The sequence below is a fragment of the Gymnodraco acuticeps genome, unplaced genomic scaffold (assembly GCF_902827175.1).
Source record: "Gymnodraco acuticeps unplaced genomic scaffold, fGymAcu1.1, whole genome shotgun sequence".
Classification (NCBI taxonomy): Eukaryota; Metazoa; Chordata; class Actinopteri; order Perciformes; family Bathydraconidae; genus Gymnodraco; species Gymnodraco acuticeps.
The window spans coordinates 253,739-271,241 of NW_022990107.1; the positions used below are offsets into that span (position 1 = coordinate 253,739).

The 17,503-nt window shown below is 39.9% G+C and overlaps 1 protein-coding gene across 3 annotated transcripts; it reads right to left on the reverse strand.

Moving 5' to 3' along the window:
* Positions 1 to 1,819: 1,819 nt before the first annotated feature.
* LOC117546296 (protein-serine O-palmitoleoyltransferase porcupine-like) lies at positions 1,820 to 17,371 on the reverse strand. 3 transcript variants are annotated; one of them, XM_034216482.1, is made up of 15 exons: positions 17,230 to 17,371; positions 15,861 to 16,004; positions 13,852 to 14,044; positions 12,865 to 12,908; positions 12,047 to 12,228; positions 10,199 to 10,329; positions 10,027 to 10,047; positions 9,494 to 9,508; positions 9,292 to 9,417; positions 8,663 to 8,763; positions 7,445 to 7,521; positions 5,615 to 5,678; positions 5,346 to 5,431; positions 3,271 to 3,378; positions 1,820 to 2,438 (listed from the first exon to the last, which is right to left on the reverse strand). In XM_034216482.1, the coding sequence occupies exons 2-15, from the start codon at positions 15,994 to 15,996 to the stop codon at positions 2,337 to 2,339; spliced, it is 1,386 nt and encodes a 461-aa protein (XP_034072373.1). In that variant the 5' UTR covers positions 15,997 to 16,004; positions 17,230 to 17,371; the 3' UTR covers positions 1,820 to 2,336. The 3 variants fall into 3 exon arrangements, with proteins under 3 accessions (XP_034072373.1, XP_034072372.1, XP_034072374.1); XM_034216481.1 differs by having other exon boundaries at positions 3,268 to 3,378; XM_034216483.1 differs by lacking the exon at positions 9,494 to 9,508 and having other exon boundaries at positions 3,268 to 3,378.
* Positions 17,372 to 17,503: the final 132 nt, after the last annotated feature.

Genomic DNA, 17,503 nt, shown 5'->3' on the forward strand with positions numbered 1-17,503 from the left:
CATATCAGTATGTAGTGTCTCTACTTTAAAGAGTCCTCTCCTGCTGATGTTCAGGTGTATATCAGTATGTAGTGTCTCTACTTTAAAGAGTTCTCTCCTGCTGATGTTCAGGTGTATATCAGTATGTAGTGTCTCTACTTTAAAGAGTCCTCTCCTGCTGATGTTCAGGTGTATATCAGTATGTAGTGTCTCTACTTTAAAGAGTCCTCTCCTGCTGATGTTCAGGTGTATATCAGTATGTAGTGTCTCTACTTTAAAGAGTCCTCTCCTGCTGATGTTCAGGTGTGTATCAGTATGTAGTGTCTCTACTTTAAAGAGTCCTCTCCTGCTGATGTTCAGGTGTGTATCAGTATGTAGCGTCTCTACTTTAAAGAGTCCTCTCCTGCTGATGTTCAGGTGTATATCAGTATGTAGTGTCTCTACTTTAAAGAGTCCTCTCCTGCTGATGTTCAGGTGTATATCAGTATGTAGTGTCTCTACTTTAAAGAGTCCTCTCCTGTTGATGTTCAGGTGTATATCAGTATGTAGTGTCTCTACTTTAAAGAGTCCTCTCCTGCTGATGTTCAGGTGTATATCAGTATGTAGTGTCTCTACTTTAAAGAGTCCTCTCCTGCTGATGTTCAGGTGTATATCAGTATGTAGTGTCTCTACTTTAAAGAGTCCTCTCCTGCTGATGTTCATGTGTATATCAGTATGTAGTGTCTCTACTTTAAATCTCTTCTCTTCATTTTTTTGGTAATTGTTAAGACTTTTAAAAGACTGATTTTATCCTCGATTTCAATTTATATTCATTAATTTAATGCCTATATTTTGCATTGGGTATTGAGAGTACAGTAAGTATTGAAAGAAGGATTAATATAGTGTTGGCATATTCAAGGGAATGGTTGGAATCAAGAAAGCCACAGAACATCACCAGCAGCATCCTGAAGACCTTAAAATGTACAATTTGTAGAAAAAAAACACGAGGTGAGAGACTGGGAGGGGGCGGGGGTCACATCTGGAGGACGTGTGCAGCAGATAATGAGCTGCAGGGTGTGAGTCCACAGGAAGAACAACTGGTCTCCCCCCGCTGACTAGGATCGATCCAGACTCACAGTGAGACATCGTTACCTGCCGTCAATACATGAGGCTCCACAAGCAGAGATAAAAAGGATGCAACGTGGAGAAAAGAGGAGGGGGGTGATTTAGTGGATATCAAATCCAGTTTGTTAGGATATATGCCGGGGTTGGAATAGAGATTTCTATTTGTGCCGCATGGATGAAATAACAGAAAATGAGTCTGCTTGTTAGCTCTTCCTGTTCCTGATTCCTCTTCTCGAAGTCAACAACTTTTTTAATGTGTTTGTGGTTAGAAGTCTAAAATATGGTCTGTGGCTAACACAAGCTGAAGATATTTAAACGTCAGTAAATACCCCACAGGTGAATTTAAAAACGGCGGTTGCTAACAAGTGTCTAAAAGAGACGTCATCACGGTCAACATTAGCCACCTTTAGCTTAGCGGTGGTGACGTGAAGTCATGTGACCGTGCTGTAGTTCCTTTATAGCCCAATATTAGCCGCCTTTAGCTTAGCGGTGGTGACGTGAAGTCATGTGACCGTGCTGTAGTTCCTTATAGCCCAACATTAGCCGCCTTTAGCTTAGCGGTGGTGATTTGAAGTCATGTGACCGCGCTGTAGTTCCTTTATAGCCCAATATTAGCCGCCTTTAGCTTAGCGGTGGTGACGTGAAGTCATGTGACCGTGCTGTAGTTCCTTTATAGCCCAATATTAGCCGCCTTTAGCTTAGCGGTGGTGACGTGAAGTCATGTGACCGTGCTGTAGTTCCTTTATAGCCCAATATTAGCCGCCTTTAGCTTAGCGGTGGTGACGTGAAGTCATGTGACCGTGCTGTAGTTCCTTTATAGCCCAACGTTAGATTTTAACTTCAGAAATCATTAAGTGGTGTTAATATGGGAAGATTATCCTGCTGAACAAAACGTGTAAATATCATAAACTTGTGTTTTCCACAGAGATTATTTTCTACAATAATCCAATGGAAAAACCCCTTTGCTTTTTGTGGAGGGAAACAGGGAGATGCTGCCTTCAGGGCCCTCTCTTTAGGGACAGCTTCTAATGGTCAGGTTGAGGATTTCAGGGTATAGCGTGGAGCGCAGGGAGTCAAAGAACACTAATATAGATCCAGTCCCCAGCAGGTTAGAACAACATACTACCCAGCATGCAACCTGAACACTGCATGCTGGTTCTCTGTTCTCTTCTGTCTGCTGCAGAACAAAGTCACAGTGCAGACGTGGAGCCTTTCGTCTCTCCTTATTGCTTCACTCACTCCGTGTGCCTTCATCAGAGGATGAGTCGGTATAATATCCAGGATCCGAATGTGGCCCAGTGGCTCATCCAGCTCAGCTCCGACCACTTCTGGATGGTATGATGGGTGATATCGTCCTGTGGGGGGAAGCACATGCTATGTGAGCTCAATGGGGCATGGGTGTAAAAAAACTTTTAACATTTTTGGAGAAAAAAAAGATTTGGTATTTTCTGTTCCTATACACAAAATGAATTATACGACATGTTATATTAACATCTTTGCATGTCTATGTGTTACCTTCTCGCCCATATGTGGGAATATATCTCTATACAATACATCTTTTTGTATTCCTTATCAATAATGAATACAAAAATCAATCAAAATGAAAGAGAATATATTTTGTTTTAGTTAAGATTTTTTTTGTGTCGCCAATTTTACAAAGAAAAATTCAAATGACTCATCGTTACTCGTGGTTCTGTTTACTTTAACATAATGTCTTAGCAATTTTAGGACTTTTGAAAGATTGATTCAGGCGTTTCTTAAGAATTAAACACATCTTAAGATCCCCAAACTCTGGTTATTAACTTAAAAGTATCCAACTGTATGTCAGTACACTATAAACTATAAATACAGCAGCTGTGCTCAATTCCCCATATAGCGCCTCACATATCCATATGTCACATGGTGTGCTGTACAGTGAGTACAGTGTGTATAAATACACACACACACACACACACACACACACACACACACACACACACACACACACACACACACACACACACACACACACACACACACACACACACACACACACACACACACACACACACACACACACACACACACACACACACACACACACACACACACCACACACACACACACACACACACACACACACACACACACACACACACACACACACACACACACACACACACACACACACACACACCCACACACCTCCTCCTCATCCATGTAGTCGACGCTGGAGTTGAACACGGAGCCCAGGTACGTCAGGTGGAGGATCGCCAAAGCACTGAAGGCGATGTTGATCAAAAACACCCAGAGACCCTGCAGAGAGACATCAGGTTAGAAAAAAGGACTCAAAATAATATTTCACTTCATCCATATCTATTACAAAGCAATGTCGACCTTCTATTTGTGTATATTTTATTGTTCTTACTTTTACTGAGTGGTTTCTTTGTTATATATTGTAGTATGATACTTTAACTTTATCTTTGATCAATTTCTGAAGGTGGAGCAACTGCTCCGAAACCCAATTTCCACCATGGCAAATAAATTACTTTGATTGATTTTGGAATTTGAAACCACCATCATTTCCAGGATGTTTAAAGTATCATCTGTAATATGCTGCCACCACTGCAGGCGACCTGTTCCCGGCATAAATCATAATTACCCCCCCCCCCCCCCCGCTGCTCTTGATGTGTGAAACCAATATAACAGGAGGGATTTTTGCTGGGCGCTCTGCCAGTAAACTCCTAAAATATATCAACTGAGAGTGAAGCAGACCACAGGAACTGCTGCAGTGTTTCTTCTGGCATGAAAACTTAAAGTGCACCGATCTTGCTATTTGTAGGCAATAGCACAGGTCTCAGATATATACAAATATATACAAAACATGTCTATGAAGTGTTTTGCTCAAAATACCAAACAGATCACCCATTCTAGCCACGCCTCATATCCCTCTATTTCACTTCCTGTTTCTAAAGTGCTGATTTTGGGGATAAAGCTTTAAAAAAAAAAAGATTGATAAATTAAAAAAAAGGGGGCTGAGCTCATGCGGGACCCGGCAGCTACTGTCTAAACTAAATGCTGCCGTGATGAAACGCCATATCATGGATTATCAAGGATTCTCTCTGAAACAGTTTGGAGCTCAAAGGCTTTCTCTCTTGCCGGTTATACCACAAGGTGAGTTCCTTTTTACTTCCTGCTTCTTCACACACATGCTCTCCAGTACAGGTTAGCTCTGAGTGTTAGCGATGCTAATGTAAACACCGACCATATTACGTCCAAAACAGTCGGGCATTGTTTCTGATAGCAACGTTTCTGATTGGCCCGTGGGTCCACATTTCAGATATTACGTCATATCGGACGCAAATCTGGATCAGCTCCGTTGTTCCCCATTTTTAGAGATTTGGGTACGGAGGAAAAGAGAGAGGGTTTTATCTTCTGACGCTGCGTGAGTTCCCTGACACACCGGGGACACATGTTGTATGAAAGACATCAAAAAGTGCATTTTCCACGATAGGTCCCCTTTAATTTGCACAATAGTTTCGTATTATTTTAGATAGAAGTCTTACAAAAATAGACACTTTCTCATGTGTACTGAAATAAATTGCCCCCTGAAGGTGTTAAATTGTACGTCTTGTTATAGGGTAAGTCAAAGGGAAAGTTATAGGGGTCATATTTTTGAATATAAGCAGAGTAACAATATACTTTTCTAATGGAAACTGGGCCAGCAGATTTACTTTGTAGCTGCCAGCAATGCCAGAGGAAAGGCCATTTGAACAGATCAAATAATTAAATGAAAAACAGGAATTTAACATATGTTTATTGTATTTTCAAATATTTTAATTATTATATATAACGGACATTGTTTTTGTAATTAAAAGAATACATATTGTGATTATTTTATATTTAGGTTTTGTAATTCTTATACTTGATTTAATTTATTTTTTATTTCCACTTTTCTATGGGAAAATAGATAGAGGAAAATCAGGAGATTAACATATTGTTATTAAATCTAAAATGAAGGTAATGATAAATACAGATAAATAAATAAATGATATACATCTAATAAATAATTAAAAAATAATAAAAACAATTATAATAATAATTTAAAGAAAACATATTTTTGTATTTGTATGATAACTATTGAAAAGAAAATCTTTAAAAACTATTACTTAAATAAATGATTGCTATTACTTTAATATAACCGTCTGAATAGCTCCTCTGCTAATCCTAAAGCCCTGAAAATGAAACTCGCGCTCTGAAAGGACAAAGAGAGGAAGATGCACCTTTTTGTTCCGGTGAGTGCAGTTTGGCAGACATTTCTTTGACAGAATACAAGCATTAAAGATGGCTGCGAGCCTTTTCCGCAACACTGAAACACAAAACAAGAGCAGAGCATTAAGGAGGAGGCAGAGGAAGAGCAGCTCCTCATCCAGGAGAGGGAAATCAAAGAGCTGAACAGAAACAGAAACAGTGTTAATTAACCATTACTGCAGAGCCAAGCACCGTCTTTCAAACAGAAATGGTTGTAAAGTGGAAAAGACAGAAGCATTACCGTGCTCGATGTACGTGATGAAGCCGAGAGAGAGGAGCACCGCGCCCAGATGGAAACTCAAACCCTGCAAGATACGAGAGTTCAAATGCACTTCAGACACACAGCACAGGTATAAGGTATAGTTGATTGATATGGTTTAAAATGGCCCTGTTATGCCTTTTGGGGGGTTTCCCTTTCCTGTAGTGTGTTTGTGTGCATGTAAATGGTCTGCAAAGGCTAAAATCCACATTTTGTTAACTGCCTGAACGTCGTGACATCACAATATAACACTCGCGCTCCAACACATTGTACATGATAGGCTAAGGGGCGGGACATCTCTAGGCGGTTGACCAATCACAACAGAGCCAGAGCAGACTGGGCTCTGGTTTCAGACAGAGGGTGAAAAGAGGTGCTGCAGCACAGGCAGTATGAGAGAAATAAAGAGCTTTGTGAACATTAAAGCATGGAGACATGTAGAGACACTACATACTGATATACACCTGAACATCAGCAGGAGAGGACTCTTTAAAGTAGAGACACTACATACTGATATACACCTGAACATCAGCAGGAGAGTACTCTTTAAAGTAGAGACACTACATACTGATATACACCTGAACATCAGCAGGAGAGTACTCTTTAAAGTAGAGACACTACATACTGATATACACCTGAACATCAGCAGGAGAGGACTCTTTAAAGTAGAGACACTACATACTGATATACACCTGAACATCAGCAGGAGAGGACTCTTTAAAGTAGAGACACTACATACTGATATACACCTGAACATCAGCAGGAGAGGACTCTTTAAAGTAGAGATACTATATACTGATATACACCTGAACATCAGCAGGAGAGGACTCTTTAAAGTAGAGACACTACATACTGATATACACCTGAACATCAGCAGGAGAGGACTCTTTAAAGTAGAGACACTACATACTGATATACACCTGAACATCAGCAGGAGAGGACTCTTTAAAGTAGAGACACTATACTGATATTCACCTGAACATCAGCAGGAGAGGACTCTTTAAAGTAGAGACACTACATACTGATATACACCTGAACATCAGCAGGAGAGGACTCTTTAAAGTAGAGACACTACATACTGATATACACCTGAACATCAGCAAGAGAGGACTCTTTAAAGTAGAGACACTACATACTGATATACACCTGAACATCAGCAGGAGAGGACTCTTTAAAGTAGAGACACTACATACTGATATACACCTGAACATCAGCAGGAGAGGACTCTTTAAAGTAGAGACACTACATACTGATATACACCTGAACATCAGCAGGAGAGGACTCTTTAAAGTAGAGACACTACATACTGATATACACCTGAACATCAGCAGGAGAGGACTCTTTAAAGTAGAGATACTACATACTGATATACACCTGAACATCAGCAGGAGAGGACTCTTTAAAGTAGAGACACTACATACTGATATACACCTGAACATCAGCAGGAGAGGACTCTTTAAAGTAGAGACACTACATACTGATATACACCTGAACATCAGCAGGAGAGGACTCTTTAAAGTAGAGACACTACATACTGATATACACCTGAACATCAGCATTATAGGGCCACTTTAATGTAAGAAGGCCAGGTTGAAAAAGTTAAACGTTTTTTTGTTACTTATTCTGTATTGTGTATATTGTGCACTTCACTGAAATATATTTTTCTATTGGTAATTTGTGTATATTTAGTTTACATGTTTAGTTGTAAATATGTTACTGTAACAAAACAATTTCCCAATCTGGGAACAATAAAGTGCATCTAATCTAATTTAATCTAATCAAACAATGTAAAACATGGACACTCTGAGTACTCACGTGCAGCAGGGCGCTGGCTGTGTACGTCACCATGATGGCGGAGAACGTCCCGAATTTTAGAGCACTCTTAAAAACATCTGTGAGACGAGAGCATCGGCAGAGAGTCGGTTTAAAAGAGCCGTTAGCATGTTCATGATGAGACAAGCACTAAACAGCTGCTGCCATAATCAGAGATGGCAAAAGTACACACATCCTTTACTCAAGTAGAAGTACAGATACTCGTGTTTAAAAATACTCTGGTAAAAGTAGAAGTACTGACTAAACTTCTTTACTCAAGTCAAAGTAAAGAGGCTTTGAAATGTACTTCAGTAAAAAGTACCCATAACTAGCAGCTGCTTTAAAGAGTACCTGACCTCCCTTTATGTTAATAGAACAATAATGTAATTGTTAGCTAATGAATGTTTCCATGCTGAACAACGGCAACATGACAACGTTTCCATTGGTCCCTCTTCTTTAGAGAAGACCAGGAAATGATGGATACACGGATCGTGTTCAAATCAATAGGCACGCAATGACTCTAAAGAATAATGATCACGCATCAAACACACATTCAGACTAAAGGAACCAGCTGTTTGGAAAATGAGAGAAGTAGAAAGTACAGGTATTTGAGTTCAACATGTAAGAAGTAGAAAGTTCAGGTATTTGTGTTCAACATGTAAGAAGTAGAAAGTTCAGGTATTTGTGTTCAACATGTAAGAAGTAGAAAGTACAGGTATTTGTGTTCACATGTGAGAAGTAGAAAGTTCAGGTATTTGTGTTTAACATGTAAGAAGATAGTTCAACATGTAAGAAGTAGAAAGTACAGGTATTTGAGTTCAACATGTAAGAAGTAGAAAGTACAGGTATTTGTGTTCAACATGTAAGAAGTAGAAAGTACAGGTATTAGTGTTCAACATGTAAGAAGTAGAAAGTACAGGTATTTGGGTTCAACATGTAAGAAGTAGAAAGTCCAGGTATTTGGGTTCAACATGTGAGAAGTAGAAAGTACAGATAGTTGGGTTCAACACGTAAGAAGTCAAAGTAAAAAGTCGTCAGAAAAACAAGTAGTGGAGTAAAGTACTGATACCAGAAAAATGTACTTAAGTACAGTAACGAAGTACCATCGGGAATGCTTGGAATCTCGCTGTACTCTGTGTAGTGACAATAAAGGAATCTAATCTAACTTTGATGTCCTTTTTTTGCAGCTCAACCATAAAGCAGTCGGAGCTGAAGACTCACAGGTGTGCAGGAAGCGAGACATGGGCAGGTTCCAGGAAGTCACCACCTCCACCGTGGAGCGAGGGAACTCGATGCTCAGAGGCTTGGAGACACTCAGATCCCTGACACACACAGAGGGGAAGAGGGGTTATTATTACGTGAATGAAGGGGAACACACTTGAAAACATGCTGCTCCAAAAACAAGCTGTTTTCACTTGAAATAAGTACAAAAATCTGAAGTGAAAATGTGCTTGGTAAGATCTCTTGAAATAAGATGGGATATTTAGATAAATCAGATTTTGTAATTAGCTGACAGAACTAGCATTGAACTATATTGGACCAGAATCAGGACATTTTGTGTTTCAATAGAGCCGCACATGCTCAAAGGTATTCTGTTTTCAGATGTTATTTGGTGATTCTTTAATAAATATGTAAATAAATATGTGTTTCATCTGAGATACAATTCAAAATAAGAGTTTTTGACTTAACAGGATGAGGCATCGTCTAAAAACAAGACCCAATATCTCACTGCAGTGTCACTTCTGGAGTTATTGTGTCTGATATCCGGTGTAGAGACATATTCTGACTAGATATTAGACACATATACTTGGCAAGATTTTGAGTTTTGGTAGTGTAACTGCAGCTCTGACCATTTGAGGTTCTCCTTCTCCTCGGTGAAGCCCGCTCCGGCCAGAGTCGCAGTCGTCTCGCTCAGATAACTCACAAAGTAATTACTGAAGTGGAAAGACATGGTGTTCTCGTACGCCAGCAGCCACCTGAGGAACAGACATTGCTGAGTTCAGGTTCAATTTAACTTAAAATGTATTTATAATTCAACATTGAAACACATACTTTGCTGGTGTTCCCCTGAGAAGCAACAGAATAAAGAGAGAAAGAGTAGAAGTTAGTGATATGTTACATTAATTTGATGTTTTACTCAAATATGACAAATTCTCTTTTCATTGCTAAATCAGCTTCCATGATTAACACTATTTAGTGAAATGTCTACGGTATTTTTAGAGTGAGTTGAAAGAGATTATCACGAGACAAATGCACTTTAAAATGTATTGTATTCGTGCATTTTCTTCTCACTTAAATAAAAAATGCTGGATATAATTTCATTTCTCTTTAGTATTTGTACTGCAAGTTATCGTTATCACAATATTCAACAAAGTAATTGCATATTTGAGTCACATCATGCATCCGTGAGTATCACCACATTTTTAAACGTGGTGAAATATTTTGATAAATAACAGTGAGACCTTGATGTGGGTATGTATGCGTGCAGGTAAAGGTGTTTAACAAAAGACAAAACATGCATCAAAGAATAGAAAACATGCAGACGGCAAGTTCTGGAGTCCTTGAGGTGGACTCTTCGTTGTTACCTGATCTTCCTCCTCTTTTTGCTGTAAACAAAGCATGTCATACAAGACAGTTATTATAGAGACAATAATCGCGTTTCTCTGAGCGATATCCGCAACACTGGGTAACTCACAACACAACTCTGAATCGACTGCACCACAGGCAAGAAGAACGATGTCTATTAAAGTGTCTCACCCTCGCAGCAGCTTGTCTCCGTAGAGAGGTATAAAGTAGGGGAAGAGGTACGGAGCCACGCAGTTCGAGATCACCAGACAGAGCTGACTCTTCACCCAGCTCACACACACCTTACTCAGCCAGGAGAAGCTCTGAGGAGGAGAGAGAGGTATACTCAGATATCAGAGAGTGAGAGAAAGTCTTATACCCCAATGTATACATTCTTCAGATACCATTAGAGCCACATGCCTTTTTTGTTTACATGCAAAGCTTCTCTAGATGTTTTGAATGAAGCTTTGATGGCTGGTGTCGTATTTGTAGATATGTTGGTCAATGTAGTTAAAGAAACGCAATTGTTGATGCTTTTGTAATACAGCTGTGTGCCTTTGTTATGCCCCTGTCACACTGTCCCGAAATTGACACCCGATGGACACACGATAAAGGAAATGTTCAAATTCGGCTGTGATCGTAGCAACATCGGGCCATTCGTGAGGGCATCTAAGCCATAGTATGACCGCCGGTGGAGTTTCTCAGGCTCCGGCAGCAACTTCGTGAGCGGCAACTTCGTAAGGCACTCGTGAGGGCATCTTGTCAAGTCGTGTCATCTTCGTGTTATCATCGGTGCATTCGCCCTCACTCTGATCGGGGCGAATGCCCGATGGCACCGATGATAACACGATGCCCTCACGATGGCCTTACGAAGGGCAAAATTGACACACGAATTCAACACGAAAATGAACCTTCGCAAGGTCCTTGGGCAATTTTTTGGCATGCCAAAGATTTTGCCACCGCTCACGAAGTTGCTGCCGGAGCCTGAGAAACTCCACCGGCGGTCATACGAAGGCTTAAGATGCCCTCACGAATGGCCAGATGTTGCTACGATCACAGCCGAATTTGAACATTTCCTTTATCGTGTGTCCATCGGGTTGTTTTATTGCACAACAAAATCATGTAAATATATTATGTAAATAACCCAATTTGTGTTCTGTGAAACTAAAAAGGATATAATATATTATTTTGAAGGACAGTTGACAGAAAGTTACGGACATGACGGAGAAAACGTAATATTTTCTACATATAAAGACGGATAAAGTAAAGAACAAAGTCTGAAGATATCAGTACAGTATCATAGTACTGTAACATAATTGTTTTTGGTACTTTCATTGCAGTTGTATGTCTTAAATGTAATGTAAATGTTGCCTTCTTGTGTGGTTCGGGGCCATCTTCGTGCGAAATTCAAAATTCCATATTCGTGTGTCCATCGGGTGTCAATTTCGGGACAGTGTGACAGGGGCTTTACTGTGCAGCAAGTGTGACTTCAAACAAGCTTTTTAGTCGCAGTGAAAATGTTGCTTTCTGAAAGTTAAACACCAACAAATATGGATTGAAGGAAAGCATTGGGTAACATTAAAACAGTTTTTGACTTCACATCGATAGGGATTTAATTATAATAAGCTGTCAAACTGGAAATAAATCTGTGAATAGTATAATATCAGTGTAGCTTATTAAATCAACTAAAACTGTGAAGAAATATTGATTTTAAACACAACGAATAGACAGAGGAGAAAGAGACATTTTGATAATCATTTGAAAGTTATGAATGGAGCTTCTGGATCTATGTGGTACAGCCCGATTACAATAATAATTAAAATAATTAAGAAATACAAATTAAACTTAAAAAAATGCTAGTAATAATAATAATAATAAAATATATATATATATAATAATATTACTGAAAATAATAATAATTGTGAAAAAATAAAATAGAATATATAATATTGATAAAAATATTGCAACAAATAATAAAATAATAATAGTGGAAACAAATACTAATAACAACAACAACAACAGAGTCTGTATCACACTGACCAGCCTCCGCCCCTCCACAGCCTCTCTGTAGCTGTTGAAGCTGATCCAGGGCCCGAAGATGACCGTCCCCACAAAGTAAATGTATCCCATGAACTCGAGGGGCGAGGGGACGCTGGAGACCACTCCTCGGTCCAGATCGAAGGCCAGAGAGATCGCCTTCATCGCAACCACCATCTGAGAACCTGGAGACAACAGCAGCAAGGTTTCATCGGCATAATGATCAATCACTACAGCGGCCATGTTGGGAATGGACATCTGAAATACCAGGCTCGTCTAAAGATTTTAAAATAAATACATCCAAAAAACAGAAAACATCCATTTACAAACTCTCACACAACTACAAACAAGGTCTCATTTATCCAGTCTGATGTTTACCACTGAACTAAAACATAACTTTTTAAAGCACTACTAAATAAACAATAATCAACCTGAAGAGTAGCGCAGAGCGTAACACTGTTTAAGAGGAAGTGTTTTAAATAGTATTTCTCTTTACAAAGGGCATGTTTGGGAATAGGTGAGCATCCAACTGTTGAAATAATAGTTTTTCTGTTGCATAAAACGTTCCCAATTCTGTTCAATTCAACACGATTTTTCTCAGCTTTTAGATTATGTGTTCACTGTGAATGCATGCAAGAAGAAATAGGTACATTTCTTCAATAATTCAAGGTAAAGGGGTTAGTGATTGATATACAAATTATCATGAAATATTTCTAGATTCCAACAAAAGACCATTATCACTGCTAGATTTGAAGGTAAAACCACTGCATTAATTGCTTTTATCCATGTGTTGAATGATGCTGGAACCATCCTTGTCCTACCTCTCATCTTGTGCCAGTTGGTGGTGTCCATCATGTGCAGCTCTCTGATGAAAATAAACAAGAACAGCTTCAGTTTGAAAGGTCATATATATTTATATAAAAACCTGTCTGAAAATGAGCTGATCAGATTTCGGCCACTTTATGATGTCATAACGATGTTTTGTCTTGTGTAACCATTAGCCAATCACCAACCCCAACGGTAACCCCCCCCCCACCTTATGACCTGAATCTCCTCCTAGAGCACCATTAGGCGCTTTCACAGCAAGTACTTTTCCCAGGAATAGTTCCCGGAGCTCTTTCATTCCGGAACTATCTAGTAGATCGCGTTCACACCGGAATCAGTCCCTCCAACGTTTTATTTTGTGTTGCCATAAGTTAGTCTCTCTCCGTTGGTGCGCTGGGCTAATGCTAATGCTAATAATGCTAATGCGAGCAAATAAAATGGCGGCTTCACAAAACTTTTCGGAGTTTTACGGGGCGTGGTTTGCAATCCGCCCAGCCAATCAGAAATTGGAACCTTTTCCTCCCCAGGAAAGCACCACCTCTCTAGCAGGGACTGAAAAGGGGTGAAAAGGTTCCAGAGAACTAGGTTCTAGTTCCAGATCTTTTTGGTGTGAATGCAAAATCCCAGGAACTATCGTAACTATTCCTGGGAAAAGTACTCTGTGTGAAAGCGGCTATGGTGTTCTTTGTAACCAAATCTCTCTCAGAGGGGCGTGGGGAGGGGCTCCTTATTTTCATCTAAAGTAACAGACAGAGAATCAGCACTTTGGAAACAGGGCTGAAACAGAGGGGATTATGGGTAATGCTGCAATGATCTGTTTGGTGTTTCAGCCAATCAGAGACAGGCTCTGTATATATCTGAGACCTGTGATATATTGATGAAAAACAGTATCATAGGGAACCTTTAATGTCTTTCTCGCCACAAATTAAACTTCCCTGCAACACTGATTTGTAATCGTAGACGTGATGTGACGCCGCTCTCACCCCAGCAGCAGGTAGATGAGCACGGTGATGGAGAGGAAGGTGCCTCTCATGGTGGAGTGTCTGCAGAGGAAGAGGAAGAGGTAGCAGAGCAGGCTGAGCAGCACCACCCAGATCATGTGCAGCTCGAAGAACAGGTAGAGGGTGTAGAAACCCCCGGCAACCGTAACCAGGTGCTTCAGGAAGGACGGGAGGCCTGAGGGGCAGAGAGAGAAATATGAGAGAAGCGCAGTTACATTTAAAGAGTGTGTCACAAGTTGTCACATCTTGCACTAATGTACATTCTCAAAGATATTGAAGTGACTGTCATTTTGTATATATTGATTGTTGTGCTTTTATGTATGTCTTAATGTGTGCATATGTATAAATGTGTCTGTTGATTGTGTATACATATTTGTGTGTAAACGGTATTTCGATCTCTCTGTCTGTACACACAAACTGAAAGATTGACAATAAAGTTGACTTTGATTTGAACCTCTTTCCTTCTCTCCTTTGATCCTCCTTAGCAACAGTCATTATTTTGCTTAGCAGCGGTGTGTTATCGAGTATTAACAACCTCTGAAATGTCCAAATTGACCAATCAGAATCGAGTATTCAGCTAAACCGTGTAATTAAAGTGTAGAAATACTCAAGTGAAGTTCAAATACCTCAGACAATCTTGCACTAATGTACATTCCCAAAGATATTGAAGTGACTGTCATTTTGTATATATTGATTGCTTTTATTTATGTCTTAATGTGTGCATATGTACAAATGTGTCTGTTGATTGTGTATATATAGGTATATACATATTTCTATACATATGTTTACTATTTTTGTATTTTGGTATTGGGGATTGTGGGAAACGGTATTTCGATCTCTCTGTCTGTACACACAAACTGAAAGATTGACAATAAAGTTGACTTTGACTTGACTTTGAAGTTACTTTGATTACGCTGTGTTTGTGTGCATGCATGTAAAGATAGAGTATGGCTTTAATTGATATATATTTGTTCTATGATTAAACTCAATCTGTATATGACTTAATTTGGCAGTTCTTAATCAAAGGAGAAAATACAAAACAATCTACTTTTTTTACTTATTCATTCCACCCTATAATAACCAGGAAACTGCTATATTCCTGTTGGTCTGGATATACAAAAATACCTTTAATTTGTAACATATTTAGTTTACTGTAAATTGGTATTTCAACTTGCATATTTTCTACTTTTTAATGTTCTTTTATTTCTATTTGATATGTTTACATTCTAGAATTGTTTATTTCTACTCTTTGAATGTCTCTTATGTGCAATGCCTTGTCTTTTATGCTGCTGCAACGCAAACATTTCCCAAATTGGGATCGATAAAGTACATCTTATCGTATTTGATCTTATATTTAATCCACACACGATCCTATAACCCCCATTTTAGTCTCATTGCCATTATTCTCAGTTCACTTCTGGATTGATTTAGAGTTACATGGTCTATCCCCACCATACATCTGTAACATTACTTTAAATGTATGCCCATTATCTTCCTGCTCACAATCTCAGTACAACATACTACTCTATGTTAATGACTTAAGGGAACTGTCTGTTTAGCTGTTAGGGTCACACATCTCTTCCTGTTGGAGTCTGTCTTACAACCTTGTTGATTTCTTTAGAAAATCTGTTTTTTAAACTCACTTTTCGCATTAACTTTGTTCCATTTATTGGACTAGCGAGCACTTTTCAGGCACGTGCACAGATAGACCTCAAAGGGGGCCTGAGCACAGTCCTTTTTGACCTCAAATTAGAAAAGTGTCATTTTTCCAAATCACTACATTTCTGTTGGCAACGGAGGTGACAAAGGCCATCGTTGCAAATATTATTCAACACAAACTTAGCGATTCCAGAAAAGGTTATTTAATAAAAAAATCGCCTGCGTGCCCTTTTATGAATTTGGGCCCTGTACCCCTTTAACACGCTCTGCATGTGCCTGATTCTTCGGAAGCTGGAATATAAATAAAGTTATAATTAGCTGTATAGTCTCACCCAGCATCCAGAGCAGGCGGCAGAGCAGGCAGATGAGCAGCAGCTGCCACACCTGCTCCAGGCCCTGCTGGGCGGTGGGCAGCAGGCAGCCCCCCCACAGCTCCTGGAAGAACTTCTGCCGGCTGAACGCTCCCATCTCTGGACCTTCAGAGGGGGGGGGGGGGGGGGGGGAGAGACGCCATGTTTTAGAGCAACAGAAACACGTATCACCAGGGTCAGCATATGTTTAATGCATAAGATCAACATATTGTATGTGAACCGCTGTTAAGTAACGCTGCAAATAACCATTAGACCATTGTCACCTAATTGTTTACTCGATAACATGTGAGAATAATAGTGAAAAGAACAAGGGGATGTCTTTAGATGCTTTGTTTTGTCCGTACAAAATACACTTTAGTGTTTATAAAACAGTTCAAAGCTGGATATATCCACATTTGAGAAGCAAAATGTCTACAAGTTTTGTATAGAAAATGTACTTTTAAATGACCAATTGATCATCAAAATAGTTGCCAATTCCTTTCCTAATTAAACTTACCATAATTGATGAGTCGACTAAACATTAAAGCTGATTTGGCATTACATTGTATGTCAAGAGCATAGTAAAAAGCCCAAGGAGTCGTAAATGTCTTGTTTTGTCACTCCAAAACCGAAACATATCCATTTTATTGTAATATAAAACAGAAAAGCAGCAAATCTCTATATTTTAGAGGCTGAAACAGCATTTTCTGCGTGAAAAATGACTTTGAAACTATCAATTTCTCGACAAATCGTTGCAGCTCTTCACTGGTTCACACATGAGCGAGCAGAGACTGCCACTCACTCACTGTCAACAGACACACAACTACAAATCCCAGCATGCACTGCACCACTACAAATCTGTGCAAGTCCATGCAATGGCTGTCAAAGTTTTGGCTGATTATCCTGAAATATCTCTACGCTCAGTACTGCCAAACATATAGCCGACGACTGCATACGTTCATTCTGCAGCAAATGCATCAAACTGGAAGTGCTTTAAAATACCTTAAATATGCACAGTGTAGCACAGAACCAGGCTGAATTATTTAGCATTATTTAAGTGTATTGAGGACTTATTTACAGTGCATTATGAGGAATAGTATGCATGTATTCTCCGCATTGCAGTAGGCCAAGGTGAAGAGTTGACTCACAGCTGCAACATGCATATTATCTTCATCCATTAGCAGAAAGGGAAACATCTTGTTTTCTTAACCTTGCTTCACCTAGCCCGCAGCAGGGTTTACAGTCCAGCTATCAGCACTATAACAAAGTGGGTCTCCCCTGCCCCCCACAGCGGATAACCGTCCCCCTCCTCCCCCGGTCGTGTCAGTTATTTCTCCCGGTTTAGACCCACCTTTCCCGGCAGCAGCTGCAGCTTCCTCCCGGTGTTTCTACCGTCTCCCGGCCCGGTGCAGCTCGCCGTGTTTAATGTCGCTCGGTCCGGATGCCGCTTCTCTTCTGGAGGACTCCCATTGTCACAGCATCAGCACCACTGGACCCTCCGCTGGAGAAAAGCCAAGGAAGAGACGCGTCAACCAATCAGCTGCTTCGGTGAGGACGCGTTAGCCAATCACCGCTCTCGTTGCGTTTGAGTGACATCCAGCTGGGCCAATCAGAAGCCTGGTCGA